At 48.3% G+C, this 14,679-nt stretch overlaps 1 protein-coding gene and 1 long non-coding RNA gene across 2 annotated transcripts in view; one reads left to right on the plus strand and one right to left on the minus strand.

Moving 5' to 3' along the window:
* Positions 1–14,679, plus strand: part of ADCY1 (adenylate cyclase 1) — a 174,394-nt gene that overhangs the window by 87,516 nt on the left and 72,199 nt on the right. Inside the window, exons 4-5 of the mRNA XM_064169698.1 lie at positions 365–476; positions 7,799–7,926. Coding sequence (XP_064025768.1) covers positions 365–476; positions 7,799–7,926 — 240 coding nt within the window. The remainder of the gene's footprint in view (positions 1–364; positions 477–7,798; positions 7,927–14,679) is intronic.
* The window catches only part of LOC135189389 (uncharacterized), an 84,275-nt gene that overhangs the window by 14,566 nt on the left and 55,030 nt on the right, over positions 1–14,679 (minus strand). The gene's annotated exons all lie outside the window — the stretch shown is intronic.

Below are 14,679 nucleotides of genomic sequence, written 5' to 3' on the forward strand. Positions count from 1 at the left end.
CATGGCTGGAGGTGTTTAAGGCCAGGCTGGCTGAGGCTGTGTGCAGCCTGCTCTAGGGTAGGGTGTCCCTGGGCATGGCAGGGGTGTTGGAACTGGCTGATCCTTGTGGTCCCTTCCAACCCTGACTGATTCTATGATGCTATGAAGATTGGACTTGATGGTTTTAGAGCTCTTTTCCAACCTTCATGATTCTGTCCACACCATATGGCTATACAGTATAGCATACAGACATCAATAGTGTCCCAGGGCTTCTCTACAGCAGTTTGTGCTTTGGGTCACATTTGTGTTATAAAAGAAGATAAGGAGAACAAGAAGCAGTCCTGCTGTACTGATATCTCTGTCTGTCTTTTTTCCTTCTTTACAGCATTTTGTTTGCAGACATTGTGGGCTTCACAAGTTTGGCATCCCAGTGCACAGCCCAAGAGCTGGTGAAGCTGCTGAATGAGCTCTTTGGCAAATTCGATGAGTTAGCTACAGTAAGTACCACATTTTCACTTCAATGTGATTGAGATTTCCCTTCTGAAAAACAATGGATGAGTTACCCACATTACCAATCTCTAACAGCCTCCTGCAGCCACCCCATGTTAGGCATTTCTAAAGCTTGAAGTTTGCAACAGTGATTTTTATTGCTTAGGAAGGAAGTTTAATAGGAGCTTAGGAAAAGAAGTTTAGGAAAGAGGTTGAAATACATTTTTCTTCCTCCTCCATGGAGCCCCTCAGTGTTCTTCATTGGTTTTGTTTGCTCATTGGAATGAGCTGCCCAGGGAGGTGGTGGAGTCACCATCCCTGGAGGTGTTCAAGAAAAGACTGGATGAGGCACTTAGTGCCATGGTCTGGTTGACTGGCTAGGGCTGGGTGCTAGGTTGGCCTGGATGAGCTTGGAGGTCTCTTCCAACCTGATTGATTCTATGATTCTATGAACATTATACTTCCCTGGAGGTGTTCAAGAAAAGCCTGGATGAGGCACTTAGTGCCATGGTCTGGTTGACTGGATAGGGCTAGGTGCTAGGTTGGACTGGATGAGCTTGGAGGTCTCTTCCAGCCTGCTTGATTCTATGATTCTATGAAAAGAGGGAAAATATTTCAACATTTACATTGCTATGCTGCATGGAAGGTGGGGAAAAAAAAACAAACCAACCAAAAAAAAACCAAGCAGGATAGTGGAAAATATGATTATTGTCAGTGTGGCATAAAACTCCTTTCTGTGATAATAAGAACCTAGAGAGTAAAATGAGTTTTTCCCAGAGAGGACTGCTTGTCACAGAAATGATGGCAGCTTTTCAGCAAGCCTGTTGTAGGCAAAATGAAATCCATACCATAATGGATGCTTATGTGTTATGGTCATTGTACTTAAGTTGTGCCAGGTTCCCCAAGGAAAAGAAAATGAGGGAAATGTTCTTTTTCCTCTGACTCCTAGCAGCCTAATGGTTACTACAAGCATTTGAGGAGAAGGGTGAGGAATGATGTGCCTGGAAAAAGTCACATATCTCCTTTTAAATTGCACTGAAAAATAGGCTGGAAATGGGTTTTCTCCCTGAACAAAACAGAACTTCATCAAGGCAGTTATGTTTTTGCCAGCCCTGTCCTCAGAGATTTCATTGTTCTGGTGGGAGGTGTCCCTGCCTATGGTAGGGGGCTGGAACTGGATGAATCTTGAGGTCCCTTCCAAACTAAACCATTCTGTCATTCTATGATTATTAGCACCTCCACATAAATTATGCTCCTCACCATTTAGTTGTCAAATGATAGAACTGTTTTGATTGGGAAAGACCTTTGGGATCAGAGTCCAAGGGTTCTGTAACACTGCCAAGGCTGGTGACAAACCATGTCTCTCAGAAACCCATCTCTGCCTCTTTTCAACACCTCCAGGGATGAGGATTCAGCCAGTTCCAGTCCTTGAGAATCCTTTCAGGCTCTGGCCAGACTGATGTAGGGTAGGGTGTCCCTGGGCATGGCAGGGGGGTTGGAACTGGCTGATCCTTGTGGTCCCTTCCAACCCTGACTGATTCTATGATTCTGAGAAGTTTCTTCTAGTACCCAACCTAAACATCCTCTGGCACACCTTGAGGCTACTTCCTCTGGTCCCTCAACTTGTTCCTAGGGAGAAGAGCCCAACTCCCAGCTTGCTCTGATCTCCTTTCAGGGAGTTGTAAAGAGAGAAACTGTCTCTCTTCAGCCTCCTTTTCTTCAGACTAAACAATCCCAGTTCCCTCAGCTGCTCCTCCTTGAGCTTTTCTGCTTGGGTTCCTCTTCACCCTGCTTCTAGGGGGGTTAGGAAGCAGACTGATTAGCAGGTTTGAGAGAGAAGGTTGGAAAAGCTCTCTAAGATCAAGTCCATCCTTCTTGCCAGTACCTCCATGACCACTGGGCCATGTCCTAAAGTGCTCATGGAATAATTAAGGTTGGAAAATCCCTCTAAGATCAAGTCCAGCCTTCTTGCCAGTGCCTTCATGACCACTGGGCCATGTCCCAAAGTGCTCATGGAATCATTAAGGTTGGAAAAGCCCTCTGTGATCAAGTCCAGCCTTCTTGCCAGTACCTCCATGACCACTGGGCCATGTCCCAACGTGCTCATGGAATAATTAAGGTTGGAAAATCCCTCTAAGATCAAGTCCATCCTTCTTGCCAGTGCCTTCATGACCACTGGGCCATGTCCCAAAGTGCTCATGGAATCATTAAGGTTGGAAAAGCCCTCTGTGATCAAGTCCAGCCTTCTTGACAGTACCTCCATGACCACTGGGCCATGTCTCAAAGTGCCATGTCTACATGCTTTTTTGGACACCTCCAAGGGTGGTGACTCCAGCACCTTCCTGGGCAGCCAGCTCCAATGCCTGAACCCTCTTGGAGAAAGAACTTCTTCCCAATATCCAAATTAAACTTGCCCTTGTGCAACTTCAGGCCATTTCCTCTAGTTCTATCTCTTTGGTAGGGATAGAGTCGTAGAGTCAACCATGTTGGAAGGGACTTCCAAGATCATCCAGTCCAACCTAGATCTACCTCACTACAACCTCCTCTCAGGTAGTTCTAGAAAGCAATGAAGTCTCATTTTAGCCCCATCTTCTCTAGACAAACAACCTCCAGTTCCCTCAGGCTCCTCAGAAGCCTTTTTCTCCAGCATCACAACAGAGAGTTGCTCAGGCTCCTGTGTGAGTACTGGCATGGTCATGATCCTATTGTGATACAATTCAGCTATACCTAGGTTATTTTAGCTGTAATAAGTGACTTTGCTTAGAAAGGAGGAGGCATCTCCCCAGCATCCTGCACTGCAGTGAAATGGCTTTCCTTGTTCAAGAGCTTTTGATCTTCTATTAGTAGTTCTTTTCTTTGGTAGATGTTTTCTCAGATGCTCCCTTGTGTCCAATCTATGTGGAGAATTAATTATGCTTACAGATAAAGTTATTTCCCTTTCAACTCCTACATTACTGCATCTTGGACTTCTAAGACTTTCCCTTTACGAGTGGATGAGGGTAAATGAAGTTTAGACTCTATGACATCAGTGGCAGAGCTAGGATTGTTAATTCTGAAGAAAAGGAGGCTAAAATGAGACTTTATTGCTTTCTACAGCTGAAAGGAGATTAGAGCAGGGCTGATGTTGGCCTCTTTCCCCAAATAACTAACGACAGGACATAAGGAAATGGTCTCAAGTTGTACCAGGGGAAGTTTAGTTTGGATATTGGGAAGAATTTCTTTCCTGCAGTGGGGGTTAAGGCATTGGAGATGGCTGCCCAGGAAAGTGTTGGAGTCACCATCCCTAGAGGTGTTCAAAAAACCAGGTAGACAGGGCACTTTGGGACGTGGCCCAGTGGTCATGGAGGTACTGGCTAGAAGGTTGGACTTGATGATAGAATCATAGGATCAGCCAGGTTTGAAGAGACCTCCAAGATCATCCAGTCCAACCTAGCACCCAGCCCTGTCCAGTCAACCAGACCAGTCAGCTTGATCTTAGAGTGCTTTTCCAACCTTAATGAGTCTGTGATTCTTTCAGCATCTCCTCTGTAAGTAGACTGACAGACACAAAACTTACTTCTTCCATTTCATAGAATCAGCCAGATTAGAAGAGACCTCCAAGCTCATCCAGTCCAACCTAGCACCCAGCCCTAGCCAATCTACCAGACCATGGCACTAAGTGCCTCAGCCAGGCTTTGCTTGACGGATTCCAAGGACGGTGCCTCCACCACCTCCCTGGGCAGCCCATTCCAATGCCAATCACTCTCTCTGACAACAACTTCCTCCTAACATCCAGCCTAGACCTCCCCTGCCAAAACTTCACACTGTGTCCCCTTCTTCTGTTGCTGGGTGCCTGGCAGAAGAGCCCAACCCCACCTGGCTACAGCCTCCCTTCAGGTAGTTGTAGACAGCAATGAGCTCTGCCCTGAGCCTCCTCTGCTGCAGGCTGCACACCCCCAGCTCCCTCAGCCTCTCCTCACAGGGCTGTGCTCCAGGCCCCTCCCCAGCTTTGTTGCCCTTCTCTGGACACCTTCCAGCACCTCAACATCTCTCTTGAATTCAGGAGCCCAGAACTGGACACAGCACTCAAGGTGTGGCCTGAGCAGTGCTGAGCACAGGGGCAGAAGAACCTCCCTTGTCCTGCTGGCCACACTGCTCCTGAGCCAGGCCAGGATGCCACTGTCTCTGCTGGCCAGCTGGGCACTCTGCTTGGAAAGCACCGCAGGTGGCAGGCTGCCTGCTAATGCAGCGCTAGCAGTCTCTGGTGCTTTTCATCATGTGCATCAAAGCAGCTTATCAGCTGTTCCTAAACAGACGTTGCTTGTACCAACTGTGACTGGAATTTGTAAACGATGGCACTCGGATCCCTCACCCTCACCAGTGTGAGAAATACTGCCGAGTCAGGGGCTCCTTTGGAAGCTGCTGAGGGAACAGAACAAAGAGAGGGAAAGGCTTTGCTTTGGGAATTTGCATATCAATCCTTAAAAAGATTGCTCTCAACAAAGCTGCTCTGCCTCTCCTTCCTGGAAGCCTGCCTCACATGTCCACAAAAAAAGAAAGCAAACCGTTTTTCCCCCCCCAATATTGCAGTGTCTTCCTTGATGATGATAAATAAGGACAGTGAGGATAACAGCTGATAAGGAACAGAGTGGTAGCTCCAAACCCAGCAGGTGATTTAGCCATATGTCTTCCATCAAAATTAATCTCTCTCCAGAAATGCTGTGCTCCCTTATTTTCTTTTTCTCCTGCATAAGTAATAAATGGAGTTGGAAATGTGGTAATGCATCAAACTCTGTGATGTCTGGGGGTTTTTTTTTGCCCTTTTAAAACTATTTATTGCTGTGCCAGTCTGACAGCAGTGTTGTGTATCCTGTTAGAACAATTTTGCACAGAAAGGGTTCTCAGTCTGAGCAGAGAGGTGATGGAGTCATCATCCTTGGAGGTATTTAAAGGAGGCATGGATGTGATGCTGAGTGATATGGTTTAACTGTAGTGGCTTATCAGTAGCAGTGGGATTGTGAGCTCTAGGCAAGCTGTTGGATCTGATCATCTCAAAGGTGTCTTCCAACCTCAGCAGCTCTATGAGTCTGTGATAAATTTACTGCTTGCTTAGTATAGAAAAAGAGGTAGACAAACAAATTTCCTCAAGCAGAGTTGCCATACCTTCTCCCAGGTTCCAGTTCTGGAGCCCCCATAACAGGAAGGATGTGGACGTGCTGGAGAGTGTCCAGAGCAGGGTCAGGAGGATGCTCAGAGGGCTGCAGCAGCTCTGCTGTGAGCACAGACTGAAAGAGTTGGGGCTGTGCAGGCTGCAGAAGAGGAGGCTCCCAGGTGACCTTCTGGTGGCCTTCCAGCATCTGAAGGGGGCTACAAAAAAGCTGGGTGACTGCACACGAACATGTTCTGGTATGAGAGGCTGAACCAGTGTGATTCTGGTTTCAGAAATGTGAAGTTCTCTCTCTGCTACTCTCCCTCCTTTCTGTGCTGCCCAAGCCAAGTCTCTCTAGCACACTGCTGGGATGGGATTTTAGCTAATCCTCTCTCAGCACGTTCAAAAGAGCTAATTCTGCACAACACTTACTGGCATAGTCCCAGGTGTTTAAGTTGGATCCATTTCATCAGGTTCTTTACTTTCCAGTGCCATGCTCTAAGTGGGTAGAAGTTTCCATAGTCTAGCTAAAAGGGGTACCATCATTTCTTCCTTTCTCATCATACCTTATTAAGAGTACTGCTTTGTTAAAGCCATTTTGTTATGTGCTGTTTCAGAGAGAAGAGAGTATTAGGGGTTGGAAGACACCTCCAGCTTCATTGAGTCCAACCCCTCTGCCAAAGCAGGGTCACCTAGGGCAGGCTGTACAGGAGCTCAGCCAGGCAGGTTTTGAAAGTCTCCAGAGAAGGAGATTCCACAGCCTCTCTGGGCAGCCTGATCCAGTGCTCACTGTAAAGAAGTGTCTCCTCTTGTTTAGGTAGAACTGCCTCTGTTCCAGCTTGTACCTCTTGTTCCTTGTCCTGTCACTGGGCACCACCAAAAAGAAACTGGCACCTTCACCTTGGCACCCACTCCTTAGATATTTACAGGCTTCTCAAGACTAAACAGCCCCAGGTCTCTCAGTCTTAGAATCATAGAATCATAGAATCAACCAGGTTGGAAGAGACCTCCAAGCTCATCCAGTCCAAACTAGCACCCAGCCCTAGCCAGTCAACCAGGCCATGGCACTAAGAGCCCCATCCAGGCTTTGCTTCAACAGCTCCAGGGATGGTGACTCCACCACCTCCCTGGGCAGCCCATTTGTTATTCATATGAGAGATAGATGTTCAGGTGTACAGAAAGGAACTTTCTTCTCAAGCTAACACAGCCATCGCATGGCAGAAGGGGTCTTGAGGACTAGGAGAGTTTAAACCTCCCCTCTGCCAGTTTAAACCCGTTACCCCACGTTCTTCCATTGCCAGATCTTGTCAGTAGTCCCTCCCCAGCCTTCCTGGAGGCTCCCTTCAGATACTGGAAGGCCACTACAAAGTAGCTTCAAAGCCTTCTCTTCTCCAACATAGAATGGTTTAGGTTGGAATGTATCTTAAAGACCATATTGTTCCAACACCCTGCTGTGGGCAGGGACACTTTACTCTAGAGCAGGTTGCTCAACACCCCATTCAGCCTGTCCTTGAGCACTCCCATCAGGGAGGTGGCACCACAACTTCTGTGGGCAATCTGTTTCAGTGTCTTACCACTCCCACTGTGAAGTATCTCTTCCTAATATCTCATCTAAATTTGAACTACAAGCCCTGTGAGGAGAGGCTGAGGGAGCTGGGGGTGTGCAGCCTGCAGAAGAGGAGGCTCAGGGCAGAGCTCATTGCTGTCTACAACTGTCTGAAGGGAGGCTGTAGCCAGGTGGGGTTGGGCTCTTCTGCCAGCCAATCTGCTGGACACAGTCTCAAGCTGTGGCAGGGGAGGTCTAGGCTGGATGTTAGGAGGAAGTTGTTGTCAGAGAGAGTGATTGGCATTGGAATGGGCTGCCCAGGGAGGTGGTGGAGTCACCATCCCTGGAGGTGTTGAAGCAAAGCCTGGCTGAGGCACTTAGTGCCATGGTCTGGTTGACTGGCTAGGGCTGGGTGCTAGGTTGGCCTGGATGAGGTACTTTGTGCCATGGTCTAGTTGACTGGATAGGGATGAGGGATGGGTTGGCCTGGCTGATTTTGGAGGTCTCTTCCAGCCTGCTTGATGCTATGATTCTGGGATTCATTGGACCACCAAAAGATTCCCTGAATGGCTACACAGTATTGGAGATGTTACCCTGTAAACATTGTGAAAATATATGTGACTGTAAAAACTTTTCCCATTCTCTTTTTGTTAAAGGAAAACCACTGCAGAAGAATAAAAATCCTAGGGGATTGTTACTACTGTGTATCAGGATTGACCCAGCCCAAAACGGATCATGCCCATTGCTGTGTTGAAATGGGACTGGATATGATCGACACCATCACGTAAGTACTGTGCTTGGGGAATCCAGGCAGGAGTCCTACTGTAACTTCCATCTGGAATTCAGGAACTGTCTTCTCAGAGAAGCAACAGTGTCAGCTGGCACTGCTGGTGAAAGGCCTGGAGCACAAACTCTATGAGGAGAGGCTGAGGGAGCTGGGGGTGTGCAGCCTGCAGAAGAGGAGGCTCAGGACAGAGCTCATTGCTGTCTGCAACTCCCTGAAGGGAGGCTGTAGCCAGGTGGGGTTGGGCTCTTCTGCCAGGCAAGCAGCACCAGAACAAGGGGACACAGTCTCAGGTTATGCCAGGGGAAGTATAGGCTGGATGTTAGGAGGAAGTTGTTGTCAGAGAGAGTGATTGGCATTGGAATGGGCTGCCCAGGGAGGTGGTGCAGGCACTGTCCCTGGAGGTGTTGAAGCAAAGCCTGGATGAAGCACTTAGTGCCATGGTCTAGATGACTGGACAGGGCTGGGTGCTAAGTTGGACTGGATGATCTTGGAGGTCTCTTCCAACCTGGTTGATTCTATGATTCTTAGGATTCTATGGTTTAAACTGGATGTTAGGAAAGGGTTCTTTGCAGTGAAGATAGTCAGACACTGGCACAGGTTGCCCAGGGAGGTGATTCTGTGCTTCACAACTTCCTGAAGGTGTTCAAGGCCAGGTTGGATGAGGCCTTGAGTAACCTGTTCTAGTGGGAGGTGTCCCTGCCTATGGCTGGGGATTGGAAGTCCCTTTGAGGTCCCTTCCAACCTAGACCAGTCTGTGATTCTATGGCCCTTATCTCCTCTGCAGGGTTACTTTCCAACAGGTCAACCCAAATACTTCAGCAGTGCTACTTCATTAGTACTTTTTATTATTCCAGAGCCACTTAGTGCCATGGTCAGTGTGAAGTTGTGCCATGGGAGGTCTAGGCTGGACATGAGGAGGAAGTTGTTCATCATGAGAGTGGTGAGAGGCTGGAATGGGTTGCCCAGGGAGGTGGTTGAGGCCCCATGGCTGGAGGTGTTTAAGGCCAGGCTGGATGAGGCTGTGTGCAGCCTGCTCTAGGGTAGGGTGTCCCTGGGCATGGCAGGGGGGTTGGAACTGGCTGATCCTTGTGGTCCCTTCCAACCCTGACTGATGCTATGATTCCATGTTACATTATACCAGCAGTGTATGGATACTGCATTGAAAAGGAAGCCTTGGCTCTCAGAAGCATAGTTAGATATAAAAGCTTTGTACACATTTGCCAGAGTCTTTCATGTTTTTAAATCCCTGGAAAGCAGTATCTGATGCTTTCATCCTCCTTTAAACCTAGCATTAATCTTTAATTCATCAGTTGTGCTGTGTTTCATGTGTACAAATAAAGTAGAGATAAAACCATCTGAACTTTCCTTTTTGAATACTTCAGTTTTGCTAATATTAGAAATGGAACATGTTCTCTTTTTGTGTTACCACTTACTGGCTGCTGTCACAATAAGGTAGGCTTGAAAAAGGAGTGGAGTTAAAACAGGAGTGAAGTGGGAGTGTTCAGCCCAGAGAAGAAAAGGCTCAATCCAGTTCTGGAGCCCCCATTACAAGAAGGATGTGGAGATGCTGGAGCATGTCCAGGGCAGGGCCAGGAGGATGCTCAGAGGGCTGCAGCAGCTCTGCTGTGAGCACAGACTGAAAGAGTTGGGGCTGTTGCAGTCTGGAGAAGAGGAGGCTCCCAGGTGACCTTCTTGTGGCCTTCCAGGATCTGAAGAGGGCTACGAAAATGCTAGGGAGAGACTTTTTAGGCTGTCATGGAGTGCCAGGACTGGGGGGAATGGAGCAAAGCTGGAGGTGGGGAGAGTGAGACTGGATGTGAGGAGGAAGTTGTTGAGCATGAGAGTGGTGAGAGGCTGGAATGGGTTGCCCAGGGAGGTGGTTGGGGCCCCATGGCTGGAGGTGTTTAAGGGCAGGCTGGCTGAGGCTGTGTGCAGCCTGCTCTAGGGTAGGGTGTCCCTGGGCATGGCAGGGAGGTTGGAACTGGCTGCTCCTTGTGCTCCCTTCCAACCCTGACTGATTCTATGATCCTATGATTCGAGGGATGTCTTACCAGTGGCTACAAATACCTGATGGGAGGATGTAGAAATGATAAAGACAAGTTTTTCCCAGTGTTGCCCAGTGTCAGAACAAGAAGAAGTGGACACAAAATGAAATGCAAGCTCCTCTATTTGAATAGAAGAAAAAAATGATTTACTATGGAGGTGGTCATGCAGTGGAGAGGTTGCACAGGAAGATTGTGGGGTTTGCTTCCTCAGAGATGTTTACAAGCCAGCTGGACATAGTCCTGGGCAGACTTTGATAGCTGAATCTAATGGGTCAGAGATCAGTAGTGAACGATGGGGTAACTGGTCTGGATTGCTTCATAGAAACGTAGAAGGTTGTGGAGTGTCCTCCTCTGGAGCCTTTCAAGGCCTGTCTGGATGTGTTCCTGTGTGATCTGTGTTAGATAGGATTGTCCTGCTCTGGCAGGGGGGTTGGACTGGATGATCTCCTTGGGTCCCTTCCAACCCCTAACATCCTGTGAGCCTGTGAATCAGCAAGGCTGGAAGAGACCTCCAATATCATCCAGCTCAACCTATCACCCACCCTGTTGAATCAACCAGACCATGGCACTAAGTGCCTCAGCCAGGCTTTGCTTCAACACCTCCAGGGACAGCAACTCCACCACCTCCCTGGGCAGCCCATTCCAATGCCAATCACTCTCTCTGACAACAACTTCCTCCTAACATCCAGCCTAGACCTCCCCTGCCACAACTTCACACTGTGTCCCCTTGTTCTCTTGCTGGTTGCCTGGCAGAAGAGCCCAACCCCACCTGGCTACAGCCTCCCTTCAGGTAGTTGTAGACAGCAATGAGGTCTCCCTTGAGCCTTTTCTTCTCCAGACTGCACACCCCCAGGTCCCTCAGCCTCCAGAAACTCATTCCAGCATCCTCAGCTCCACGACTCTAAGTGGATGCAGTCTATAGTCTGTTAGCTAGACATGTTTAAGCACAGCTTGTGTCAGAAGACAACTGACAGACAATTTCAGCTCTATTTTTTAAAGGAATTTGTACATTTTAAGTTTTTAGCATGTAGTCTGAGCACAGCAACAAGGCAAAATGGACTAGAGGCAAGGGTATAAGACAGTGGCAGATTTATTTAGGGTTGTTGAATGGCTAGGGACCTATTCTGCATCCTTTGTATGAAAGCACAGTTAATGAATCCCAGAGTTTGTGGGCTTTTCTTCCAATGAATAATTAATTATATGAGTAAGGAGTGTAAGATCATAGAATCAGAGAATCAGAGAATGTCAGAGGCTGGAAGGGACCTCAAAAGCTCATCTGATCCAGCCCTCCTGCCAGAGCAGTATCACCTAGAGCAGATCACACTGAAATGCATCCACACAGTTCTTGAATATCTCCAGAGACAGACTACACAACCTGGATCAGGAGCAGTGTGGCCAGCAGGACAAGGGAGGTTATTCTGCCCCTGTACTCAGCACTGCTCAGGCCACACCTTGAGTGCTGTGTCCAGTTCTGGGCTCCTCAATTCAAGAGAGATGTTGCAGTACTGGAAGGTGTCCACAGGAGGGCGCCAAAGCTGGTGAGGGGCCTGGAGCACAGCCCTGTGAGGAGAGGCTGAGGGAGCTGGGGGTGTGCAGCCTGCAGCAGAGGAGGCTCAGGGCAGAGCTCATTGCTGTCTACAACTCCCTGAAGGGAGGCTGTAGCCAGGTGGGGTTGGGCTCTTCTGCCAGGCAACCAGCACCAGAAGAAGGGGACACAGTGTGAAGTTGTGGCAGGGGAGGTCTAGGCTGGATGTTAGGAGGAAGTTGTTGGCAGAGAGAGTGATTGGCATTGGAATGGGCTGCCCAGGGAGGTGGTGGAGTTGCTGTTCCTGGAGGTGTTGAAGCAAAGCCTGGATGAGGCACTTAGTGCCATGGTCTGGTTGCTTGGCCAGGGCTGGGTGCTAGGTTGGACTGGATTAGCTTGGAGATCTCTTCCAGCCTGCTTGATTCTGTGATTCTGTGAATTATAATTCAGCAGATGGATTTGTCAGAAGTGTCTGTCTCAGAGATAAGTGCCCCCAAGTTGTGCTTTTTCCAGCCAATCAAGGAATAAAAACTTCCCTGTGTCTGGTCAATGGATTGGAGGTGAATGACTTGATATAAATTGATACTTTCTATTCCCCTCACATTCCATCTAATTGTTATTTAAGTATCATAGAATATGGTGCTGCATGGTAGCAACAACAGGGAATGTTCCCTCATTGCATTTAGATTGAGCTTTTTCAAGGTAATTTTCCAGGAGCATTATACAATGCTTCAATTTTTCACCATTTCATCTGTCTCCACAAAGCTGGGTTTTTTTTTTTTTCAAGGACAAAATTAAAGTCAGGCAAGAAGCATTATGTGAGGATCTATCTCTTCCTTTATTCTTTCTTTTTAAAGCAATAAAAGAGCCAATATTATATCCTCTTTCTATTCCATATGTTTCCTGAACACTTCCAGGGATGATGACTCCACCAGCTCCCTGGGCAGCCTGTTCCAATGCTTGACTATTCTTGCAGGATGAGGGGATTAAGTAAGCATCAGTAAGCTTGCAGACCACACCAAGTTGGAAGCATATGTGGATCTGTTAGAGGGCAGGAGAGCCCTGCAGAGGGACCTGGACAGGCTGGATGGATGGGCACAGTCCAATGTTATGAGTTTTAATAAGGTCAAGTGCCAGGTTCTGCACTTTGGCCACAACAGACTCAAGCAGTGCTACAGGCTGGGGACAGAGTGGCTGAGAGCAGCCAGGCAGAGAGGGACATGGGGGTACTGGGGTTGTTTAACCTGGAGAAGAGGAAGCTCAGGGCAGAGCTCATTGCTGCCTACAACTCCCTGAAGGGAGGCTGTAGCCAGGTGGGGTTGGGCTCTTCTGCCAGGCAAGCAGCAACAGAACAAGGGGACAGAGTCTCAAGTTGTGGCAGGGGAGGTCTAGGCTGGATGTTAGGAGGAAGTTGTTGTCAGAGAGAGTGATTGGCATTGGAATGGGCTGTCCAGGGAGATGGTGGAGTCACTGTCCCAGAGAGGTTGTGGAGTCTCCTTCTCTGGAGCCTTTCAGAGCCTGTCTGGATGTGTTCCTGTGTGAGCTGAGTTAGATTGCATGGTCCTGCTCTGGTAGAGGGGTTGGACTCAATGATCTCCTTGGGTCCCTTCCAACCCCTAACATCCTGTGAGCCTGTGATCCCCCCCGAAAACCATAACACAACACAACCCCAACCAAACCATTCATTTACAAACAGAGAAACTCACAGGCTTGCAGGTTCACCAATGAAGATAATTACCTAGGCACTTAGTTCTGCAAGAGGACAGAGATAAGCAAGCAGGGTTTAATCCCACAGAGCTTTGGCTTGCAGGGTATGGTCTTGGTGTGTGGTCAGTCAGGTAATGGCAGAAATAAACAAAGGTTTAGTTATCCCTAGGTGAGTTGTATTATTAGCTCCTTTAATTTCCTCAAGGCTTTGTCAAGCAGGCTGAGCACAAGGAGCCCTGCAACACTCAAGCCCTTTTAGGGTTCCCTGGAGTCATTTTTGAGGTTTGACTAGGAATAGATGCTGAATAAAGGAAAGTTGGCTTGTCGTGAGGAGAAATAGGACATGGAAATGTTTAATCTCTCAGAGAGCTGGGATTGGTTAGCCTGGAGAAGAGGAGGCTCAGGGCAGACCTTATTGCTGTCTACAACTACCTGAGGGGAGGTTGTGGCCAGGAGGAGGTTGCTCTCTTCTCTCAGGTGGCCAGCACCAGAACAAGAGGACACAGCCTCAGGCTGTGCCAGGGGAGATTTAGGCTGGAGGTGAGGAGAAAGTTCTTCCCTGAGAGAGTCATTGGACACTGGAATGGGCTGCCCGGGGAGGTGGTGGAGTCGCCGTCCCTGGAGCTGTTGAAGGCAGGACTGGACGTGGCACTTGGTGCCATGGTCTGGCCTTGAGCTCTGTGGTAAAGGGTTGGACTTGATGATCTGTGAGGTCTCTTCCAACCCTGATGATACTGGGATATTGTGTTAAATTTTTCTGTGCTGCTGCTGCTGCTGCTGCATAAAATATGACTGGAAAATGTGGTATGCTTGGAGTCCCTCTGGGGACAAAGGAGGTCTCCATGTTACTCATGGTAGTAATGCTTCAGGACTTGATGGCTGCAGGAGTCCTCACTTAAACACAGGCCAGGTGTCTTGTGCTGCTCACCCCACAGCTTAGCCACAGCTGCCCCTTCTGTGAGTTGTATTTCAACAAGTGAAACCAGGAAAAATTAAACAAATACTCCTGAAATCATCCTCCTAAAGACCTCTCTGCCAAATTCAGTGTAGCTGAATATAGAATATAGCATAGGCTGTGGTCTGGTGATGAAGGCTGCTGGGATGAAGGTTGGACTGGCTGATGCTGGTGGTCCTTTCCAGCCATAGTGATTCACAGTGATGAGATGTTGTGCTGAGGGGTTTGGTTTGGTCAAGGATTTGTCAGTGTGAAACTAATAAGTGGACTTGAGGAGCCTGAAGGGCTTTGCCAGTCTAAGAGATCCTGTGATTCTGTGAATAATGCTTTAAAAAGTACATTGGTCAGTGGAGAGCCAGAAAAATGTGCAGGCAGAGCTGGTGGCACTTTGTTTAACATTAATGATTAGGATGAGGAGATCAGTAATGTTTCAGATGACACTAAGCTGGGTGAGCATGTTGAACTGCTGGAGGTTGTAGAGTCATAGGATTGACCAGGTTGGAAGAGACCTCCAAGCT

This window comes from Pogoniulus pusillus, chromosome 32, assembly GCF_015220805.1.
Source record: "Pogoniulus pusillus isolate bPogPus1 chromosome 32, bPogPus1.pri, whole genome shotgun sequence".
Lineage (NCBI taxonomy): Eukaryota > Metazoa > Chordata > Aves > Piciformes > Lybiidae > Pogoniulus > Pogoniulus pusillus.